We start from the raw sequence: 24,155 nt of genomic DNA, 5'->3' as shown, positions 1-24,155 counted from the left end.
AGCAGGACAGGCAGAAAGGACTAGCCCATCCCCTCTCTCGCCAACCCCATCCATGCTCTTCTCAACTCACTACAGAACAAACATGGCTAAGGTGGATCAACAGTGGTAATATCAGATAGGTGTTAGTTTACTCAGCACCTATTATTCTACTCTTTATGCAGCAATTATTCTACTCCTCTGAGTAATTAATAGAGCATGTCCTATACCCAGGGGCCAATTTCTAAATAAGAGGCTAAATAGGAGGGTTAGATAAAAAAATAAAGCTTATTCTTCTCTGTGAATTGCTGGGGAGGAAAAAAAACTCCCAAGCACAAAGCGGGTAATCTGATTCAATGATTAGGAATTTGGAGGAAAGTTACATAAATTATTAACCATAAGAAATAAAATCAATCTCTTTTTACTTTTTCAGGCAACAAGACTACCATCAAAATCACTGTCAAGAAAAAGTATGTACGATGAAACTCACTGATAAAGCAATTAACTATATTTTCTAATATGTTACTAGAGAAAAATCTGTGAATCAGACAACCAGCAAAATCATCTGCTGATATTAGTCAGTTTCCCTCTTGGCCGTTTTCTCTTCCTTGCCTTTCACTCTCAGTTAATCTTGAGTTTTGCAGAGGTCCAAAATTATTGTTAAAAGAGTTATTGTTAAGGGGGGTACAAAGTTACTGTTATTGGCCTTTTGCCCAGGGGGCTCAGGAGGGTAGATTGAGGGAGGCTTAGGAGGTTTAATCATCACGGGGAAAGCATCAAATACCACAAACCCACTTCATAATGGGAAGGCATTAAGGGAAATACCTTTGCAGACCGCTGCAGATCTGGCTCAGGGCTGAGCATCCTGCCCCTCAGGCAGGTGAGCCAGGATGCCTAGATCTGTCTCTTAATTCTCCTGGGAGTAAGAAGAGTCTTACGATAGCCACTCCATCAAAAGAAGGGACCTGGTCACAAGAGAGCTGCAACTTGGGCCTGGCAGAGAAGAGGGTAAATTTGATAAGCCCCAACTCTGGGGCTAGACAGAGGAATCATGAACAAGAAAGGGGTTCAGGGGAGTAGCACACTCACACACTCTTTCAAACATACACCTGATCAATTCATAGAATGTGCAACAAACACAAAGGCTGAGACATACTGGCACCAAAACGATATTTCTTGGTTTAATAGTATAGTGAAAATGAGCTGAATAATCAGATTCTACTTATCGCATTTCGCTTCATTAAAAACTTGATGAATGTTCCAATTTTATATGTCAAAGTTGGACATGCTTCTTCTCAGCTACCCTAAGAGTAGTAATGTAGGTCTGCTGTACATTATCTCTGGTGATAAGAAAATAATATATATTGAAATTCTTAGCTCATATGTATTGGAACGGATTTAGATCAATTTAGACCAAGAAGGTGAGTAACTTACTTATTAATGTTTAAACATTATTCTTAGAAGTGTTTGATTTAGGACATTTTACATAAGTAAAACAAGTCTTTTTCAACCATATGCTGTCATTTCAAACTATGTTTTTCAAACTCAGTAGCCATTTTCTGGTCTGCACAATAGGTGAAAAAAAATACATTACGAGAGCTAGATAGTAGTGATGTTTGTGCAACATTGTCAATGTACCTAATGCTGCTGAACTATACACTTTAAAATGGTAAATTTTATGTTATGTGTATTTTATCACAATAAAAAATGCATTAGGAGATTTGGGAAATGGACTCGAATAAAACAGCTTTTCCTTGAAGCGTCCCTCAAACCTTCTCTAATGGGTCAGGAGAGAATATGCTACATACGGCAAGGTGTTAACTTTGATTGTTGGCCTAAACCTGAACAATCTGGGGCTACCTTTGGAGATAATTCTGAGGCAACAACAACATTATAGGGAATCGGGTGCCCAAATGCCAGGATATCAAACAATGCACAGCTAAAATGCCAGGCATCCAGCCTTTGCTGCCACTGACTTGTAGCCACAGCCTTGAAAAGTAGAGTTCCTGTGGAAGGTTCACACTCCTGGTCTGGCTGTCTTGAGGATAACAACTTTAAAAAGAATACTGTTTTATTATAGGCAAAAGGATTTTTATGATCCCAAAATATATCTGCAATAAGTACACATACATAAACAGTTATAGAGTTTGGCAGGTGCACTTTGCATCTGCCCCTGGTCCAGTCTAAGCTGTAATAGTGAGCATAATTAACCATGAGGAAATGGCCATTCAAGTCTGGTCCCTGGGTTTCTACTTCAGCTCATACTAAAAGAGCCCCAACTTCCCTCCACTGCTTGGCCTTCTGGCCCTTTGAGTACGAGTTCTGGCTCAACCTTCTTTCCTTCCGAAATTAATGTGTTTCTTTATTTCTTGAGCTGTCCTCTGCCTCCCAATCCAAGAGAGTTTGCACTGATAATCTTTCGTTGGACCTAAGCCTGTTCATTTCCCTTAAATCATCAGTGCTAACCGTTGCCCATTGATTAAACTTTAACAACTAGCTGTAGTCGTTTGCATATATAAACACAGTCAATTGACAGAGGAAGGCAGCAATAGGCCAGCCACAGAACCCACAGGCTGATGCCTCCACTATGGGGCTTCATTTTTTACCCTCATCTCCTAGCTAAATGGATGCCTAAGTAAAAGGAGGCTATATCCACAAAGGCACATAAATGTTTGAACTGCAAATTTGTTTCATGAAATAGTTTGTTAGAGGTAACCTGGTTTGTATTTTTAAGAAATATTGCTTGGGTCATAAACACAGTCTTACTTCTTGCCAGGGCATTTGTTTTCTACGAGCCTAGACACCCACTTGGCTGTTTTTTTTTTTAACCAGGAAGCCATTTATCCTCAGCAATAAACTTTTATAGTTCCAAGGGATTTGGGGGGTTTTTTCTGCTTTATTTTATTTTAATGGGTGTACTATTTTATTAACATTTAAATTTCACCAACAATGAGCTCAAGTATATGCTAGCCCTGTGTTCAGATTTTTGAAACAAAGATAAAATGGACAGACAGCTTTAAGGGTGCAATGTATTTAACACTACACAATATATTCAACAATTAGACAATCTAGGTGGTGGTATAACTATACGCTTAGGAGCACAAGTATAGGGTCCAAGGGATTTTGAATCAAAGAAAATCTTATTCAAAAAATAGATCACAGCCACAGAGAATAAACCAACTTGAAACTAATCTGGTGTTCTAAATAGATTTCCTATGTTCTCTCTATACACCGTGGCTGGATTGTAGCTATGCATTGTTTGATAAAAGGAATTAAAGGTTAGTCCCTGTCCCTAAAATAGAGTAAATTCATATGTGATTTCCCTTGTATCCCCGCTCACCTCCTTTCCAGATAACTTCTGAAGTATTGAACAGTATAATTCAAAATATAATGACCTGCATTGTGGCTGCAGTGACTAGTGTATTATATCCAGCCATCACAAAATATGAAGAAAGGTCACGAAATATTATATACCCAATGCCTGATGACTCTACCCTCTCTTCTGATAGTGAGAATTGCTGTAGCACATGCCGTGAAACATTTCTATATGAAACAAGTAAGATAGATGGTTCAGGCAGAGCCCTGTGCAGAGGCAGCTGACAAGTCAATAGGGCAACCAGTGGCACCGTCAAAATCATCTTCTGCCCATAAAGAAAGAACAGATGTAGAAAGAATACATCATAGGAAAGAACACTCAGAAAAGAAACCTAAAACCCCCGAACCTAAATATAATGAGAAATCTGAACCCCCCAAGCTTAAAACCCGTAAATCCAATAGTCACCTTGTTGCACTGATTGAAACAGGCACAAGGAAATGTAAAGATGCTACCACTGAAACAGATGGCTTAGAACGCCCACTGTCTCCTGATGAAAAAGCAAAGCTGTAAATGAGATGCAGGAGTTAAATGATGTTTTACTTAACTTTAAATATCACCTAAAAAAGGAAACTGAGTTGATTTTAGAAAACATTTTTCATGAAATGGTGTCTGAATTAACCCAGACCATTCCCACCCTTTCCTTTGTTACGGCCGAAGCTTTGGTTGACCAAACTGACACTGACAAAGGAGACTTGCTCTCCAGTGTTGATATTTCCTCAGCAGCTGCTGAAATTATGGAAAATGTGCTTGAGAAGCTACAGCCTGCAGTTGAGAAAAAATGTACCGAGGAATTTTCACAAGAAAATGTATCCGTTCACTTTAAATCAAACTTAGTCAGTGGAGAACATTTCATTTCTCCAAAAGAAAAAACTTCAAAAGCTTCACTGCCCTATGCTTTGGAAAACATGAATGATATTGCAGAGAATATGGTTCATGCGATTTTAGAAAAGCTGACGGCTCTTGCATTTTCTAAGCAAAGTGAACTTTTTCATCTTGAAATCACAACTGAACTGGCTTATCAGCAACACAGGGAAGATCGAACATATACATTCCTTCAAAGAGCCAGCAAAAGGAAATCCAGTGTTGAACCTGATGCTGCCAATTTGATTGGCAAGGAAGAAATACAAAATTCAGTGTCAAATATTTTTTCCCAGTCCTCTCTGGTTGGTTATATAGAGGAAGCAATCAGCACTATACTAGGCTATATACAAATTGGACTTAATAATGAAAGGCTCATTGCAACTGAAGAAACAGTGATCATCCTTCAGCTACTTGATGATATCTTGGCTCAGCTACATCAGACACCAGTGAAAACAGATGTCCAAAAGAGTAGACACTCCAGAATGAGCAGTCCTTCTGGCACTGAAGAAGACAACAGACTCACCAGCACTAGAGTAACTAATGCTCCTAGGTATGTGTGCCTATTTCCACCTATTAATGTCCCTGGTATGGTCCTTTACTCTGAAGACAAAAATGAAGAAATAGACAAAATTGTAGAAAATGTATTGATTTCATCTATCAAAGATGAAAAAGCAAAATTACAAGAACAGGTTCCTGATCACTGGTTAACAAAGGAAAATGCTGGTTTTAAACACAAAAGCAGTATGAACTTACCTACAAAGCCTGCTTATCAAGACAAAGTAGTATTTCACGATCAGGGATTAAATACTGACCTTCCAACTTTTAATAATAAGGACCTTTTTAAGGACAAGCCTGGTGTGAATAAAGACATTTTACTTTTCAGCCAAGATGAAACGGATCAAATACAAAAAGCTTTAGAAAATATAGTTAGAAGTATTTTAGCACAGATGCTCAAAGATATATCTTCTGGGCTCTCTGAACACTTAGACTATAAAAATGGTAGAGAGGCTTCACTTCTTACCTCAGGAAAACCACAAGATCTGTCACATCAAGAATGGATGGACCAGATGTTCTCTGTGTCAGAAATCCATACGGTAGCTCAAGATATTATAGATGCTGTATTAAAAATACTTCACATGGCTTCTAGTCACATTATCGGACATTCTTCATCAGTACATCAAACTTCTCTAGATAATACTGACATACCAAATAAAGAGCCATTAGCAACATGGTTTGACAGTAAACAGAAGAAATTTTTATCTGCACTTGGTGTAGACACTACAAAACATACCTGGTTAGAATCTGGAGCAAGTGGCTCGACATCTGAACCTGTAGATCACATTAATGATAAGATCATTAACACGATTTTTAAGAAGTTGAACTCATTTGTTTGTCCAAAATTACAAAACCGCTTCAAACCAGAAAGCCATGCTGCCCATTCAAAGCCTGCGCCTGACAAGAAATATTTGTCTCGATCTCACCTTAGTGTTTACACAATTAAAGTGATAAAAATTGTTTTGGATGCTATCCAGGAAGAACTACAATACAATAAGAAAAATCTAAATCTTAGCAGGGGTACCCTCCCAAGAATTTTAGAGGTAGAGGATTTTTCACTGACACTGAAAATGAATTAGACTCTGTTGTCACAAAGCTAAGTAATGACATTATGACAACTTCATTAGCAACTTGCATTTGTGAGGTGTTAAGTGGAAACACAGATAAAAGCAATATTTTACTCCCTTCAGATAAACTAAGGTCTAAAATCTCATATGGAACTGGTGGCATCGATCAACAAAAACTTTTGCCTTCTCATTGCCAGCACATGCAGGAGGAAGTTCACCAATGTACTAGATTGCAAGTGCTAGATAGAACTGGAGATACCTTATATGACATGTTATGCAAGCTCATAGGAGACCATCCACAGTCTCCCCTACCTGATGAGCAAAATACAGAGAGGATCAATGAGAAGCTGAGAACAACCAGTACATTGCAGTCCAATCTTAAGCTAATTTCTCATACAATTCTACAAGGTATTGTTTCAAAATTATGTGGTGTTGAGATAGATTGCATTTTCAAAAATTCAGAATTTAAAGCTATCTCAGAGTATATTGACACTGATAGCCTGTCATTTGCTTTGCTTCTTGAGGAAATGAGCAGAGGCTCTGACATAATCTTCAGCATGGTGCCCAATGTGACCTGGCCAGGTAGCCAAGAGGTGACTAACAAAAAGGGAAAAACTACTGCCCCCAAAACAGGAACCACAAAAGAAAAGCATCTAAATAAACTGAAAGTCATGGCTTCAGATATCCTTAAAATGGTTTTTGTTAAATTGGAAGGGTTTGCCAATGGAAATTTAGAAACTCTGGATGCTATAATCAGTGGAAATAAAAAGAACAGCAGGACATACTGGGAAAGTGAAAATACCAACATTTGTGCTAACACACGTGAAAAACGATTGCAGTCGACTTTATACATGCATGCAAAGAAAGTGTCAAGTACTATTTTGAAAGCTATTCAAACTGAATTAAACGTGAGCTTGCCAGATTTGGAAACATGTATAAGCAAGCCACTACAAGAGAAACAAACACTTAAGAACTTAGTCAATTTCATTTTGGATGCAATTTCTCCAGATATCTTTAATGAAACTGAACCAGAAGAGAGAGGCATTGAAAATTATAGATACAGGCCAACCTATGGAAATTTTCTTCCTGGAGGAGCTGACCCAGAGTCATATCTAGAAGACCCTGCAGAAACAGAAAGAAAGTGCTGAAGAGGAAAGACCAACAGAAGAAGAAACTAAATCAGATTCTCTTAAGCAACAGGAACTCGAAAGAACATTAAAAAAATTTGAAGTAGAACTCAAAGAGCTACAAAAGTCCCCAGTCGTGCCCATTATAAGAAATATTTTGAATGAAATTTTTCAGAATGATTTAATTGATCAACCAAATGTGCTTCCTCTTCCCCAGTCCCATTTATGTGACATTCCTCATGCTGGTGATGAGCCACTTGCTCAAACATCTGTTCAACCCCTGGATAAAACAATGGGCCCTTTAGTGTCTGAAGCGGATGGAACCATTGTTGCAGATAATATTGTTAGAACCATATTTCAAAAACTTTATTCTGCTGCTATGACAGATAGAAATGAAAATTAAAATAGGTATAATACTATCACCTTTCCAGCAAATATCTCTTTTACTGAACATACCAGTGGAGGAAAGTCCCCTGTTTATTCTACCATACTGGACAGAAATCCATGTACACTTCAGTCCACACTCAATATTGGTAAACTGACCAAAATAAATGTAGTTGAAGATATTATACAGTCAGTATTAACAAATTTAGAAACATTTGCTAGCACCAAAGTAAAAGCCCTCTTTTGTCCTCTTATCAATTTCACAGTTCCAATGGCTTTACCTTTACAGCAGGATGAGACTGCTTCAAGCCAACCATGCTTATCAACCAAAGATTCATATTCTGATGACCAATTTTCTTGTTGCTCAGTGGATCATAATAAATCAGGAAAGACCACCTCAATATGTCAACTGAGTGCCTCTAAATTAAATATATATGCAACAGAAGTGGCTACACAAATTTTACAAGGAATCAAACGTAAGTTAGATAAAGAAATAAAAAAAAACTCCATTCTTAACACATAATGTTGTGGCTTCTGAAAGTATTCCAAGTCAGGTTGTTAACACAACGTTAGATATTGTGTCTACTAAAGGCAAATATGAAAAGAATATATTTGACAGAGAGACTGATCCAGGTCGGCCAGAAGATATTGTTGAAAAGCTGTTCAATAAAAGTGATTATCGGGAAAAACTTCAATGTCAAATACTAGATATCATTGAAGGTATCTTAATTGACATCTGTGAGGAAACAATAGATGAGAATAATCTCCCATTTGCTGTATCCACTCTTAAGTGTAATGTAAGTGGGAGACATTTAGAAACAAACTCTGAAAGGGACCCCGAGTATGCAAATAAGGCTATTCTTAGGCTTTTAGTTCCTAAGGAGTATGTTGCTATGATTTCCAATGTATGGTGGATATTGTTCTTCAAAATCTCACTTCTGCTATCATGCTTGCAGTAAATGCAAAGGATTCTATTTCTCCAAGACTGCCTCTGATATTTTCTGACGCATTTCCCATAGCAGAGGTCAACAATCTCCTGTTATAGACTCAATGAATGAAAGGAAAAGGGAGAGATTTCCATTTGCAAGAAATGAAAGAGATGTACAGCTGAAATCAGCTTATTCTGATGATAATCAGACAACTGTACTTAAGAAACAAGATGCCGGACTTCCCTGGTGGCGCAGTGGTTAAGAATCCGCCTGCCAATGCAGGGGACATGGGTTCGAGCCCTGGTCAGGGAAGATCCCACATGTCGCAGAGGAACTAAGCCAATGTGCCACAACTACTGAGCTTGAGCTCTAGAGCCTGCGTGCCACAACTACCGAAGCCCGGGCACCTAAATCCCGTGCTCCGCAACAAGAGAAGCCACTGCAATGAGAAGCCCGTGCACCGCACGGAAGAGCAGCCCCTGCTCGCCACAACTAGAGAAAGACCATGTGCAGCAGTGAAGACCCAACACAGCCAAAAAATAATAATAAAATAAAAATTTTTTAAAAAAAGAAAGAAAGAAACAAGATGCCAAGAAATCTGCTCCTGAGCCATGTGAGGAAAATGCTCATTTCATTACTAAAACTATTTTGAATAGATTAAAATCTTTTGCCACAGAAAGAATAGATTTGCTACTTATTCCTCATATGGAGACTAGAGAAAAACCATATGTTGGATCAGAATTTACAAACTGTAAACAAGATGACAGCGTATTTCTTGAATCAAACCAAATGCCATTAGATATGAATATCCTGAAAATATCAACAGCTAAAACCGTTCTCAGTCAACAAGTCACAAATTACATATTTGCTAATTTCAGAGAAAAACATGGACCTGCAATTCATGTATCACAAGCTAGTCTTAAGGAATATGCTGACATAATCGCCAGTACCATTTTGACACATAAAAAATGACATATACCTAGAAATCCAAAAGATGTATACATAACAAAACAATACTTCATTCCAAGAAAACATCATTGCAAGTGAAACTGTCAACAACATCTTAAAGAGTTTACATGATAAAATATCTTTAAAGGCAAGTAGCTTTTACTCAAAGCAGGACCCTGGTCTTTTTACACAACTAACTGTACAAAATGAAATATTGCCTGCTCAAAGAAAAATGGAAGACAACACTGAACTGCCTCTCTTTTCAAAATGCTCAGATCAAAACCAAATTATATCAGAAGGAGAAAACCAAAGAAGGACTTTGGAAGAAATATTTAGAAATGGAGAATATGGACAGGAAAAAATAACTTCTTTGTTAAGTGTAGTTAAGGATATTTTAAAGAAGGTATATCAAAGGGTAATGGAAGATACAGACCATTGGCCTCCATTTAATGAACTCCCCCACTTTACATCTGATTCTAAAATTAAAACATCAGCACACAAAAAAGCTTTCCAGTCACATATAAACAGTGTCGCAAATGACATAGTTGAAAGTGTTTTCAGAAAAATGTTCTCAATAATTATGACATCTTTATATGAAAACAGTGAGACCAGGGGAGAATTGGAAGCATCTGGCAATGAAGAACTGATGATGAATCCATCGTGCTTTAGAGAATTGAAACAAGCAGAAAAAAGAAGTGTTCCCCCTGAACCTGTGATACCGCAAGTTTATCCTTACACAGGTATTGGAAGTGTCACTTCATTGGAAAACACTGTATTGCAATTTTCTCCATTGCGACTGGGTGAACAATTGGTCCAAAAGGTTCTCAAAAAGAACACAGATTTTGCTTTGCTGAATCTAGAAGAGAGTTCATCCCTTAAAGGTCAATCTGATGAAATTCGATATCTGAGGCCATGCAGTTCTAAAGCTAGCCCCAAGGGCAGCCCTAAGGCAAGTTTTAAAACAAAATCAAAAGTTACCTCTTTGGCTAAATTTGGAACAAAGCCACAGCTAGGACCTGGTGGAGCTAAAGCCAAAAGCAAAACCAAGTTAGGTCTTAGAGAGAAGACTCTAAGAGGCAACCAGTCCAAGACTTCCATGGGGCTACCAGGTCTGCTATCCACAGGGGATGCCAAAAATCTCTCAGTGAGAGCAAAACTCCCCACTGTGGAGGTAAAAGTGTATTCCAGGGATATAGTAAGTAATATTCTGGAAACAACTGTGAATGAATTTCAAGAAGTGAGGCAAAATAGAGCAATGGTAAATGTAAATACTTTACCTTCTGATCAAATTGAGATAGCAAGTGAAATAGTTGATGCAGTTTTGCAAGGATTATACGCTACAAAGAATAATTTGGCCCATCCAATAAAAGGCTCATACTCAGATGATCTCAAACTTTCACAGGGATATTTTAGTACAATCTCTTTTGCAAATCCAGAAGCCCATTTCTCTTCGGAGAATGTTTCTTCACAACTAGAAAAAAATCTTTCCTAAAGAAAATATTTTTAAACAAATGTTTGATAAATGGCAAACAGAACCAAGTGACGTGGATAACGAAAAATATAAGCTATCGACGATAGCTGAGGCTGCTTTGAATGAAATTTCAATGAAAGCAAAAGAATTAGAACAATCTGTTTCACTTTTAAGTTTGTCAGTTCTTGAGCCTTGTGAAAGCAGGCACCATAATTTTAAAAGAGCTGCTTCTAGAGTTGAGGATTCCCAAACACAAATTAATACATTTGGCCAGGAAATTGTTGAAAAACTATTCGAAAAATTAGAGTTGTGCTTCTTGACTCAGATGTTCACAACAGATAGTAAAGAAACCCTAGAAAGCAAGAAAGAAACTGCTGCTACAAGTAAACGTAGTTCCTTGAGAACAAACAATCTCAATTATGTACCATGTTATAACACAAAGTTATATTTGCTCAAGAGATAAATTGCTCAAGAGATCTTGGAAGGGGTTCTGAAGACCTTAGAGTCATTTGTAGACCTACAGTTTAAACATGTCTCTACATATGCTTTTTCCAAAATTGTGAGAACACCTATTGAAAACTTTTTTGCTGTGCAAAGGAAACCATTAATGAAAATAATATTGCCCAAGTTACAAACACTGAATAAATTTCCTGATGAATCTAAATCAAGTAGTACGATTTCCCAGGAAAACATACAGAATACCCTTCAACAGCTTTACTCATTCCACTCAGAATTGCTTACTTATACTGTTAATACTGTCAATGACATGCTTAGTATAATTAAGAACAAACTAGACAAAGAAAAATGCCATGAGGAACCATCTTCAATTAGCATGTTTGAAGAAAACATTGTAGCAAGTCAGATCATCTGCACACTGATGGACCAGTGCACTTATTTCTATGAGCTGATGAGCCAAAGCCGCCCAAAGGAAAATCTGCTCCAAGGAGCTAAAAATGCCTGCACTGCTAATTGGTCCAGATTTGCAACTGGAATGGGAATGTCCACTTCAAAGTCAAAGGGAATTAGCTTCCAGGATGATCCTCCACAAATCCCTGCCTTGCCTTATTCAGAGAAAGATATGAAAATAAAGGACAAGACTTCCTCAAATATACCTTCAGATGTCAGATACTCTGCAGGAAATTCAACTAAAACCACAGAGCCAATGGAAGGGCTCGAATCTGACCTTAAACCATCATCTTCTAGAAGTGAAGCTCAAGTCTTCAGCCATTTTGATCAAGCTGTGAAAGGATACTGCTCTCTCCTCGAAGGCACTGTCTTACAAAAGCCATCTCAGAAATCTAGTGACTCTGCACAAGCAGCACTAGAGCACCCCATGTCCTTCAGAGAAATGGGAGAAGGTAAAAATCAAAGAATGCTTCACTATGATCCCCCCAAACCAGTTGTTAATCCAAACCAAATACAGACAACCATTTCTCCACTCAAAATATGTTTAGCTGAAGACAATATTGTCAATACCATGCTGTTGAGTTATGGCCTTTCAAGTCAAACCCCACACACTAACGAAAGTATGAAAACTATGAAGCCATTTTTTGTATCAAAGGAAAGGCCTTTCTCTGTAATGTGTGAAGAACAAAAGGATGCGAAAAGCTTGCTTAAAATATGGGGGAAAAAAACAGCTATGAAATTGAAGAAGAAAACAAAAGCTTTGTGGCAAGTGGAGAAGATTCCACTTTACAGGAAAAGTGGAAAAATAAGTACCCAAAGTTAGAGAAAATAGCAACTCTCGAAGAGGCTGAGGTCATTGCTTTTGCAGATCAGGAACTGGGACCACATGAAATCCATCTAGTAGCAAGATATGTTACTATATCTGTGGTCACACATTTCAAGAACTTCGAAACCAGAGGTGAGTGAGGACTGGCTTATAAAGAGTTGGCATCATTTTAGGGAAAAAAAAGTTATTGATAATTTTAAGAGTTTTATTTTTAAACCTCACACGCAAGAAGCTACATTCACTGCTTCTCTGAAAATAGCCTTAGATTTGGGGTGGCTGTTTATTTACTTGTGTGTTTTCAACTGGTCAGTATGATAAAAGAAAAAATGTTACCCATTTACATAATTTTTATATGGAGGAGTGTTTTTCAGTTTTCCCTATCTACAGATGAGATTAAATGGGCATAATTTGAGGTGGGATATTTTGGTTGGGCATGAGGTATGGCTATGAAATGATGTTTTGCTTGGGACATACAACTGCTCTAAAGGCAATTCCCAAACAGAAGTTCCAAGAGGGTTTTTTTAAAGTTCTTTAAAAAAAGACTTCTTACATTATAGTCAGACCTCATGCATAGTTAATTGACTGTAATGATCCAACTTCTTTTTGAGGTATACAGTTAAAGTCTTTACAATTATTGATGATAGTTTATAAGAACAGTGGCGTTAAACTTCTTGTTCTGTTCATGTTCCAGTGTTCTGACCTAAATCCTTTTTAGGTATAATACTCTAAACCCATGCTTACGAGTATGATATCTGCACTCCCTTTCTATGAATGCTTACATGCATATATTGGGTTGAACCATATGAAATAGCCATTTTTATATGTCAAACATCAGCAGTTTCATTCTGTTCTATTTATTATATACTATTTAGTCCCAAATGGGATAATTAGCTGAAGAGCCAAAAATGTTTTCAAGAATTATATGAGACCTCTAGATATCACTGGAATCACTCTAGGGCCTTGTAACACTAAAAGCTAGAAATCATTTCTCTGCCCCAGGATTTCAGCTTCTTAAAGCAACATAGCTATCCAAGGAAGAAACCAGCAATTAGAGATTTGAATTCTAAATGGGCTGCCCAGCAGAAGTAAAGATTCCACAGGTGGGAAACAGAGATTTGAAGAAAACCCAGTTCCTTTCTTGACTAGTTTTTCCTATTTCTTGAGTGAGGTACACCCAAAGTGAAATTCATATGTAAAATATTGCCAGTATTTTGAATGGTCAACATTTTTCCTTAATGCATGTTAATAATACCAATGTTTTCTGTTTCAAGGTCCTCTTGATGAAAAAGTGTCTATTATTTCCATGCTGTTAAGCAAAAAATACAAATCAAAACAGCCTCTAAGAAGCATAAACAGTGATTCTTCACTTAATTAACTTTGTGAACATCTCACTGAATTGGTTATTTCCTATATAATTTCAAGCATTTCTGATTGCACCAAAGATGGTGGAACAATACAGAAATCACTGGAAAACCAAGATGCAACTTTTAGCAAGGTTATTTTAGTTCATTCCCAAGTGTTTGAGAGTTGGTCAAGTTCTATCAGAGGACTTGCTTTAAGCATTTCTGAAATCATTATTCGAAGCCTTTTAAATAGTGACATTTTAAAGGCAGAAGTTACACAAGTGGTTTCTGTAAAAGCAAAATATATTTATTGCCCAAAACCAGCTGTGGCTGACTTCAGCGATCTCTCTCAGGATCTCTTAATAGGAGTAACCCATGTTCTGTCCAAAGAAATAGGAATAAATCATCACCTTGACAGCAAAGGAAGAAACAAATCACCGTCCACACCTAAAAGCCATAGTTTTCCCATTTGCAACAAAACCAAAACTATGAAAAGACAGATAGGTGCCAGAGGTTGGAAATCAGCTCCTACTCACCAAATTAATCAACTAGCACAGAAAAATAAACTAAATTCTCTAGCATGTAAGTTAGACATTCTGGTTGGCAGCCTAAGAACTCATGAATTCAAAGAAGTAGTCAACAAAATTTTCAATATTGTTTTCAATTTGTTTTTGCCAGATGAATGCCCAAATTGTGATACAGATTCTGGTAAAATAGCAAGAGAAATGTTCCTATCTTCAAATAACCAGCAATGTCATAGAATTCCTAGAAATAACCTAGGGCTCTCCCCCAAATCAGCTTTTCTTCTGAATGTTGTGTGTGAGAAACTTATTAGAATACTCTTGGAAGAATGCACAACCAACAACTTCCTTACAGATGGTCCTCTTTCTGATGAAATATCAACAGAATGTCAACTGTTCAACATACTTCAAAATGTAGAGGATTATTGCAGGGGAACAATGGACTATGGCTTACCAGTTGAAGGATATGACATATCAGACCTTTTGGAAAATCTGGCAGAAATAGATCAAGAATCTATGCTTAGTATTATTTCCCATAGCTTGGTAAAATCCTTAATGGAAAAATTGTCATGCAGTATACAGCAACCTCCCAGAAGTCTACCACTTAGAAACAAGCATTTAGCATATAGGACAAGAGAGAGACCTCCTAGTTTCCCAAAAGCAAAAAGGCCAGAATTAAAAGAATCAGGACAGGGTAAAGACTCTGTGAGATTCATGAGTTATGACAGCAAGCCTCTGACAGGACCATTGAATAATCGTAGGGTGATTCATTCCAAAATGCAAACCCCATTCCGTAAGCAATTTTCAGGAAAATTCCCTTCTCTACCTCCTCTTCGAAGACCAGGTAAAAAGGAATTGAATGCAACAGCCTTTCTTAACATGTGATATCCAGGAGGCATGAACACAGGAGTGTACTCTGCCACGTTTCTGGAGGAAATAATTGCAGACATTTTTCTTAATCTCACCACCTCGGTGCAGGGCAAAAATGTAAATATCACTGAAGCCCAGCTCAACGAGATGAATATATTAGATGTCAACTCTGTGGTGAATGAGTTTAATAATGCTCAAGTCACTGTTTTACAGGATGTTGAAGAAAGGATATGTTTTCCACCAATCTATAAAGAAACTGTTAGTAAGATTGTTGACTCTGTTTATAATGATGTATTGTGGGACTATGCATTTCAAGTTACCTGTGGCAATCATCTGGCACATGCTGCCACGTCAGTAGCAGAACAGATAACTAATGGCATATTGAAAGAGAGTATAGACTACCAACTCCCACTGTACTTTGTTGGAAAGCTCATGCCTAATTCATATTACCCTCTCAAAGCTGAAAATATACTACAGAAACTTCAAAACAACCTGAGTGAACTTAATTACCAAGGTCAACATTCAACAGGCTATACTACCATCCTAACATTCAACAGGCTATACTACCATCCTAACACACGCATTTTTAGAAGATGTCATCAGAAGACTATTATCTCAGCTCATTCCTCTACCCAGCGAGGCTTCATGCTTGGGAAAGAAATACTTAATGACTTTGGATTTTAATGAGATGGCCACCTATATAATAAATAAGGTTTTGTTAGCCATTTCAAAGCATAAGATTTGGCTCACTAAATACGATTGTCAATATCTATATACAGAAAAAACCCTTCAAAATATGCTGGAGTCTGTTTATAATAATATTTTGCAGATGTCTGGCTTGATTGCGTCAATACAGAAAAGTATAGAAACCTAATAATGGTTGACCGAATGGCCAGTCTTATTATTCAAGAGATTATTGAAAATCATCTTCAACCCTTTTTGTGTGAAGAGGGCTTACCTCATTCAACGACTCTATTGGATGAAATACCAAATATGGTTAAAGAGGTTCTCAGTGAAGTCACAGGGTCACACAGACCCCAGAAGCCATCATCACTAGGTATGGACTTTTTTTAAAAATTTTTTTTAAAACTAGATCCTTACTCTATCTACAGTTTCCCCTTTCTTCTTTGCCTTTAATATTTATTTATTTATTTATTTATTTTTGGCTGTGTTGGGTCTTGGTTTCTGTGCGAGGGCTTTCTCTAGTTGCGGCAAGAGGGGGCCACTCTTCATCGCGGTGTGCAGGCCTCTCACTATCGCGGCCTCTCTTGTTGCGGAGCACAGGCTCCAGACGCGCAGGCTCAGTAGTTGTGGCTCACGGGCCTAGGTGCTCCGCGGCATGTGGGATCCTCCCAGACCAGGGCTCGAACCCATGTCCCCTGCATTGGCAGGCAGATTCTCAACCACTGCGCCACCAGGGAAGCCCCACTAGGTATGGACTTTTATCCTAATGCATTTGTAGAAGAAATTGTTGCCAGACTATTTGCAAAGCTCTTCGATCCAAAATATAACACTGAGTGTGATTTGGATAAAGTGACCCAAAAAATAGTAAACTCAATAAACAACCATTTTAACAAAGCTAAAATCTGCATTCTTCATGATGACCAAGAGCAGCCATTCCCCACTGTAGATACAGACACTGTGGATGAACTTGTCAATCCAGTTTATGAAAATGTTCTGAAACAGCATGGGCTGGCCCCTGAGGTTGATAATAAAGAACTCAAAGACAGTGATATTTTTGTGGAAAACATTACCAATTTAATCATAGCAGATATTTCTGATTATCTTTTCATCCACTGTTTTCTGGGGATTTGTCGGCTTCTTCCTATGCTACTTTAACAGCAGAAAACATTATTCAGAACATCTTTAGTGGCATCACTGAACCTACCCAGCCAAGCCAGCATTTATCTCCATATAACACCTTGCTGCCATACACATTTTTAGAAGACATAATCAGAGTATTATTATCTAGAATCTTTCCTTCTTCATCTAACATGGTTCTATACAGTGAAACTCCAAGATAGATCAGGAATTAATCACAGCGAAATCTCTTCAAAGTTAATCAGTGATATTAGGATGAAAATTTCCCAACGTGAAATTCGATTTTCAAAAGAAGGTGAAACCGAATCTGTTTATTCAAAGGATGATGCTCAGCGTCTCGTTGATTCCACATTCAGAAATATCTTGCAAAACTCTGGGTCTCAAGAAGCAGTTGAGCACGATAACACAAGCAGTGACAATGTTCTTATTGATAGAATAGCAGGTTTTATCATTAAAAATATCTGTCAACAACATCTTCATCCATTTGTGTATGGAAAGTTGTCATTTCCCTCATCATATGCATACTTTGATAGTATGAGAAGAAGGCAATGTTTTTTTGCCAGTGTTTACTCCTCAGCCTTTTTGGAAGATGTGATCTCTGGGGTTTTAAGCAAAATATTCCACAGGGTATTAGGTATTGTGCAAACAAAATCACTAAGAGATTCAGAAAAAGAACTGTTGGAAACAGCTGGAAAACTCATATATTTGATAATGGAAGAATTCTCAAAAGTTCAAGTTAGCATCCTAGAAAATGCTAAGGAACAATTGTGCTTGCCCCTAGTAGATAGAGACATAGTGATAAAAATTATTGACACGGCATATAGCAAAGTTTTACAAGAATGTGAACTGGAACCTAATAAAGACCTTCTCGGTGACACCAAGACACTGGCGGAGAGGGTAACTAAAATTATCCTGGCTGAAGTTTGTGATTTCCGAATTCCTTCACATTTCATAGCAAAGCTGCCTTTTAAATCATACTCAAAACTCAATGCTGATGTTTTGATAAAGAGAGTTCATTATGCGATCAGTAAATCAAGACTCCGAAGACAGACTTGTACAATATATACCACCATATTATCATATACACATTTGGAAAATATAGTCACTCGGGTTTTATCTCAGATATGTCCATTGAACTGCAGTGCAGAAGACCCATGCCTTTCGCAGTCACACTTCAGCAACACAGTTGTGAGAATGATCGATGAGATCATGTCAATAATTTCTAAACATGCAACATGCATTATTAAAGATGGAAGTGAAAAACAAAATGTGATTTCAGAAAAGATATCCAGGCTATGGTTGATGCCATTTATAATGACATTTCTAATTCAAATCTATACCAGTCTCTTTCAAAAGATAAAAAAGGCATAAGTAATATACCTGTTACAAAAATAGCAAGTTATATAAGGGAGATATTTAACCATCATCTTGAGTCATTCTTTTTTTTTGCGGTACGCGGGCCTCTCACTGCTGTGGCCTCTCCCATTGCGGAGCACAGGCTCCGGACACACAGGCCCAGCGGCCATGGCTCACGGGCCCAGCTGCTCAGCAGCATGTGGGATCTTCCCAGACCGGGACACGAACCCGTGTCCCCCACATCAGCAGGCGGACTCTCAACCACTGCACCACCAGGGAAGCCCCCATCTTGAGTCATTCTTATCTGGAGATAAAACTCTTCCTTCAGGTACAGTGGATCAAACTTATCAACAGAGAGCAATAGATCCTAAACAAAGAGAATTATCTTTCATTGTGAATTCAGCCATCTTTTTGGAGGAAGTAATTTCTGAGCTTTTATGCAAAATCCTTCATGTATTCTCACATAATGTCCTGGCTGCCGAAAACCCATGTAAAGCAAAAGCCAATGTTACTGATATTGTTACAAGATTAGTAAAATCAATTGTGCTGGAGTTCACCAGATCACAAATTTTAGTTGCAGATCACTTGGATGAAATCTGTATTTTTCAGAAGGATATAAAGAAATGGTTAAAAAACTATCAACATTATTTATGAAAAAATATTAGATGATTATCGATCTCTGGTTCATGTTTATAGAGCTATACAAAATGATGCTGTCAATTTGGGGGAAAAATGTATTATTTGCTGTTAGGAGAATTTTATGATTATCAGGTGGAGTCATTAGTTACAGGAGAATTAGCAACTTCTTCCTATTCCTCCCTCCAAGAGGAGAACATCATCAGAAATGTACTTGACACCATCAACGATGATAGCCATGACTTGCCATCATGCATCACTGTATTGCCTCGTTCCCTTTTAGAAGATATGATTTACAAGCTTCTAGCACATATGTTCCCTTCATCTGAGACTGAAACAGAACCAAATGAGGAAGAGGTGCTACCAGATTATGAGTTTGTGAACAGTGCTTCAAAACTAACTGATGATATCATAACAGAAATTTCTGAACATGAGATTAGACTTGCCAAGGCAGAGGAGCATGTGGAGAGTTGGCAATTAGGGGTAATCAATAACTTCGTTGACTCCATATGTAACAATATTATTTAAAAAATTAAGTTTGAAGATGAAGTACAGAAAGATACATGCAAAAGAGGAGGCTCATTCCTCAGGAGAATAGCTGGTTTCATTATGGAGGTAATTGTGGACCACCATCCGCAGCTATTTTTATGTGAGGAAGAATCATTTCCCAGTGACTTACCCCAAAATGACCATGTCACTGAACTCTTGAATCCCATGAAAGAAAAAATACAGTCCTTCCCACAGGTTTCTGTATACTCTGCTGCATTTTTGGAAGATGTTGTAATTGACCTTGTTCGCAAATTTTATACTCTACCAAGAATTGCTGAAAATCCTAAGGACAAAGAGATATCAGAAAGAGATATCATGGGTCTAGCTATAAAATTTGCAAATGCCCTGATAGGGGAATTTAGGAAAAGTGAAATTAAAGTTCTAGCGAATGCTGAAAAAATGTTTTCATTTCCACCGATAGATAAAGAGACAAGTCGATAAAGTATCTGATTCTGTGTATGATGAGGTCATAGACATATATGGATCTAAAAATGTTCAGAAACATGATAGAAGTAACATTGTTATAGAGACGATTGCTGTTTTGGCCAAGAAGGCAATCTCTGCTTTCCAGATTCAACCACTTTTTTCAGGAAGCTGGTCTTCCACCTTCTTTTCATTTCTAGATGTGGATAGCATCATCCAAAGAGTTCAACAACTACCATATAAAACCTTTACAAAGATAAAGAGAAGCTTGAAGGAGAGCCCAGTTTCTTCACTAGAACAATTATCTACACTTATTCCTCTAAGCTCAGACCTGAAAGACAAAATGGACACTTCGGAAATAGACGGAAGAGCACTTAACGGAAAAGAGAACTTCAAAAAGGAGAAGACATCAAAGAAAACAGGCAGCATCCAGAAGCCAGTATGTACCAATATACATAGCATTATGAAGAGCGAAGTAACTACCCTAGCATCAGGGTGAGGTGGAGGTGTGCCAAAGAAAAAGAAAGAGGATGAAAAGAAAAAGGAAAGTTCAATTGGAAAAGATAATGAGAAGGTATCGAAACTCACTTCAACAACAACCAGTGTGAAAAGTAAAGATACTCAGGGGCCAGATTTGGGTACAGAACTTACAAAGAATGAAATCAAGAAGAAAGACCGTTTGGCTAGAAAAGATGAGAAAGGGTGAGGTGATGAGGTATACCAAAATCTTTCACCAGCTATCGATGATACAAAAAACAAGGTTGTCCTGGAACCAGATTTTAAAATAGATGATAAAAAGAAGAGTGACAAGAAAAAAGAAAGTTCATTACGAAAAGGGGACAAACCTTTTGAATTACCATCTCTGAAATCCAAGGTGAGATATAGAGAGATCCAAAAGAAGAGAAGAGATTCTCCAGCTTACGCAGTTACAGATGACAAACAGATCTTGCATTCTAAACATGCCCAAAATGTCACTGGAATCATTTACAGAAATGTTTTAGAAATATCTTCTTTCCAAGGACCAGTGGATGACTCAAAATCCCCAAATCCTGTAGGTGATAAAGCAGCATATGTAACTCAAGCGGATGGCAAGGATTTTGCAAAACCTGCTTCAATGAATTCAGCTAAACAGAATGCTCCTGCAAAAGAGGAAGAGAATGAGAAAAGTAAAGATAAAGAGATTAAAAGTACACCTAGTAAACGGGACAATCCTCAGAACCCACCAGAATATAAACCCGGGATTTTCCCTGCTAACTTTTTAGAAGATGTTATCTCTGAAATAGTTAACAGATTGATTTTTTCTTCCTCATCGGATACAGATGATGCATGTCAAAATGTAAGCAGAGGTGTAAATCAAGCTGAGCTCTATGACACGGCTATGAAACTGATTGATTCCCTGTTAAAGGAGTTTTCAGATGCTCAAATTAAAGTATTAAACCCAGATCAAGGAAGTAGGTTCCTACCATCTGAAGATAACATTTCATCAGTTCATAAAGTACCTCTCAGGCAAAAAGAACTGTCTGTGGAAAAAAGACCTCCCAAGAAAAAGATAATTATGGATAATATACCACCCATGCATAACACGGCACCTGCAACTAAAATACCTTCTTCAGATCAGGCATCTTTTATAGCTAAAATACCATCAATCAATAAAATTTTGGTCAATAAGATTGTTCACTCCTCTATATGCAATATTTTGCAGGAATATAGATCTCAAGACTCTATTTGCGAGGACATAAAGAGTAATGTTGAAAAATTAGCAAGAAGGCTAGCTAATGCAGTAATAGAAGAAACTTTTCAGTATCAGCTAAACTTGCTACTTTATGATGAGACTCCAGATTCAGTATGTTTGCCTCTAGAATCTAAGGAGGTTATGAAAAATGTCCATAAGGTGGCCCAGACAGCCTGCAAAGAATGTTAGACATCATCGCTATATACCATAATGCTGCTTTATGAATTTTTAGAAAGGATAATTTCTTCTCTTCTTTCAAAAATTTTCTCAACAGTAGCCAATGCTAAAACAGAAATATCTGAGGATAATTTGTACACAGAATTGGACTTCCTTCAAATGAAATTAGCAAGTATAGTTATAACAGAGATCTCCAAAAATGAAGATATGATTATACATTATGTAGAATCTTTACATCCTAATGATGATGAAATTATTCAATTAGTGGTTAAGACTATTTATAATAATCTTTTGCAACAATTTGGATCTCAAGAGAGCACACAAAAGTGTGTCAGCAGTGGTTGCAAAATCCTTTCAGAAGGCATAGTTAATTTAGTTGTACAAGAAGTGACCAGAAATCACCTACAGAACTATTTTTCTGGAGAACTAACGCCACTGTAAAGAAGTTGACAGTGTTGTTGAAAATATCCTTAAAGATGTTATCCAAACCACTGAAATTCCCCAGCCTCAGCCATCACAGGCTTACAAACTGCCTTTTAACATAATAGAAGAAATTGCTATAAATTTTTTGTCAAAGCTTCTATTTAAGTTTCCAAAAGCGGATAAGGAACAAAACAATTCTCTAAATGCTGAAATGCAAAAAAATAAGCTCAAAAATCTTAAATTCATTTCAAGAATATATCTCTAAAAGTCAGATTACAGTAGTACCACAGGTCAAAGAATCATCCACTGTATCTTTAGCAGACAGTGCGACTATTGAAAAAGTAGTTAATTCTGTTTATAACACTGTTTTAAAGCACTCTGGCTCCCATATTTCAGTATATAAAGATTTAACAGGTAAGAACAATGTCCTCTCTGATATAATAGGATTTTTAATGGTGAAGGGAATTTCATCCTCAAGTAGAGGAAGAAACATCAAGTTCAGAGTTAGCTCTGGAAGCTGTCAAAATTATGGAAAAGATGGTTAAGATTACTGATGATCTTAAGTCAAAGAAAAAACCTTCATCCAAAAAAGAGGCTGTATTAGATGCCAGGTTTTTAGAGGAAACACTTGCCTTGTTCTTGGCTAAACGAGTAAAGTTGCCAAGTGCCTCAAGCAAAGATGCTAAAAACTTATCAAAGCCTGAGTTAAATAAAATTGCATCTCAATTGACAAAATCCGTGACAACTGAAATTTCCAGAAAAAACATTAGTATTGTAGCTGCTAATCCTGAAGAAAAATTTTTAAATCCAGAAAGTATAGAAATTATTTCTTAGATGGCTGATTCTGTTTATAATCATGTACTACAACAATCTGGAACACATGAAGAACTTTATCATGACATGAAAGGTACAAACCACATCTTTCCTAAAGAGGTGGCTTCTTTAATAATCAGGAAAGTTTCCAATTGTCCATTAGAAACAATTAGCCCAGAAGATTCACATGCTAATCTCTTTGGCGATCTGGACATTGGTCAAATTGTTGAAAAGGCACATGAGCATGCTGTCAAAATGGAACCTGAGCTACAGCAAAAAGGGTTACATCAAGGTTTAAGGCAAGAGGAGTTTTCAGTTAGGATAATTCTTCACCGTGGGAAACAACCCATCAATATTGATCCAGACATTGTTACAGAACACTTAGGGGTCATTTCTATAAAAACTCAATCGCTTAAGAAGCTGCAGGTGGAGTGTTTAGCTAGAACTGGACACAGCATTGAAACACTGAGAAGAGGGTCAATAAGTGGGAAGAGTTACTCAACTGATACACCTGATACAAGAAAGAGAAAGACAAATGCATCTCTTTGGATCAGGCGGGACGACTGAACATAAAGCTGTTAGAGGTAAGTGCAAAAGGCACTAGTGAAAAGAAATGAGCAGTCAGTGAGACCTGGCTGTCCTTCTGTGATTTCCTTCCTCAGGTAGGTCTACGGGAATGCATTTGTAAAATATGGTCAATTTTCTCTTGTGCATCCCAGTAGAACCGAGGACTCTGATTCCTCCAATACAATCCTCTGCTTTCCTGGGACTAACCCCATCAGCAATGTGGCTCAGTGTAAAGGTGGCAGGCTAGTTTCCATTAGCCAGTCAAACTGAACTGCCATTTTCTGAAGAACGGGAGTACAGAGAAATACCCTTAACAGCAAACAAGACTGATTGGAATTGTAGTCCTCATTTGGCAACTCAGAGGAAATGCAGTTTTTACAATCACCACAGTTCTTTTTAATGGATATACATTATCATAGTACTATATGGATCTAGAAGGACCAGTTAGAATATCAGCTAAACTAGCCTCTATTAGAGATTGAAATCCTCAAACTTAAT

The 24,155-nt window shown here is 37.5% G+C and overlaps 5 protein-coding genes and 1 pseudogene across 6 annotated transcripts; all 6 read left to right on the top strand.

The window, feature by feature from the left end:
* Positions 1-3,541: 3,541 nt before the first annotated feature.
* On the top strand, positions 3,542-5,847 carry LOC309978048 (fibrous sheath-interacting protein 2-like; the record flags this gene model as incomplete). Its single annotated transcript, XM_082864406.1, is given in 2 exon segments — positions 3,542-3,848; positions 3,851-5,847. Coding segments are annotated over 2 exon segments (2,304 nt in total).
* Positions 5,848-6,035: 188 nt separating this feature from the next.
* On the top strand, positions 6,036-8,305 carry LOC309978047 (fibrous sheath-interacting protein 2-like; the record flags this gene model as incomplete). The annotated part of the gene is given in 4 exon segments (XM_082864405.1): positions 6,036-6,973; positions 6,975-7,362; positions 7,366-7,845; positions 7,847-8,305. Coding segments are annotated over 4 exon segments (2,265 nt in total).
* Positions 8,306-8,505: 200 nt separating this feature from the next.
* On the top strand, positions 8,506-13,125 carry LOC309978046 (fibrous sheath-interacting protein 2-like; the record flags this gene model as incomplete). The annotated part of the gene is given in 8 exon segments (XM_082864404.1): positions 8,506-8,521; positions 8,847-9,234; positions 9,236-9,278; positions 9,282-10,700; positions 10,702-11,154; positions 11,158-12,325; positions 12,328-12,558; positions 13,118-13,125. Coding segments are annotated over 8 exon segments (3,726 nt in total).
* A 34-nt stretch (positions 13,126-13,159) lies between these two features.
* On the top strand, positions 13,160-16,234 carry LOC309978045 (fibrous sheath-interacting protein 2-like; the record flags this gene model as incomplete). Its single annotated transcript, XM_082864403.1, is given in 5 exon segments — positions 13,160-13,169; positions 13,869-15,172; positions 15,176-15,708; positions 15,710-16,029; positions 16,032-16,234. Coding segments are annotated over 5 exon segments (2,370 nt in total).
* Positions 16,235-16,594: 360 nt separating this feature from the next.
* On the top strand, positions 16,595-19,501 carry LOC309978044 (fibrous sheath-interacting protein 2-like; annotated as a pseudogene). Its single transcript has 2 exons — positions 16,595-18,414; positions 18,632-19,501. The product of its transcript is annotated as a fibrous sheath-interacting protein 2-like (transcript).
* A 787-nt stretch (positions 19,502-20,288) lies between these two features.
* Positions 20,289-23,111, top strand: LOC309978043 (fibrous sheath-interacting protein 2-like; the record flags this gene model as incomplete). The annotated part of the gene is given in 6 exon segments (XM_082864402.1): positions 20,289-20,388; positions 20,683-21,863; positions 21,867-22,288; positions 22,290-22,491; positions 22,493-22,737; positions 22,739-23,111. Coding segments are annotated over 6 exon segments (2,523 nt in total).
* Between the last annotated feature and the right edge of the window lie 1,044 nt (positions 23,112-24,155).

The sequence above is a fragment of the Leucopleurus acutus genome, assembly GCF_964270905.1.
Source record: "Leucopleurus acutus genome assembly, chromosome: X".
Taxonomy (NCBI): domain Eukaryota; kingdom Metazoa; phylum Chordata; class Mammalia; order Artiodactyla; family Delphinidae; genus Leucopleurus; species Leucopleurus acutus.
Note: the sequence above shows the minus strand (reverse complement) of the source record. Positions and strands in the feature narration are given on the sequence as shown.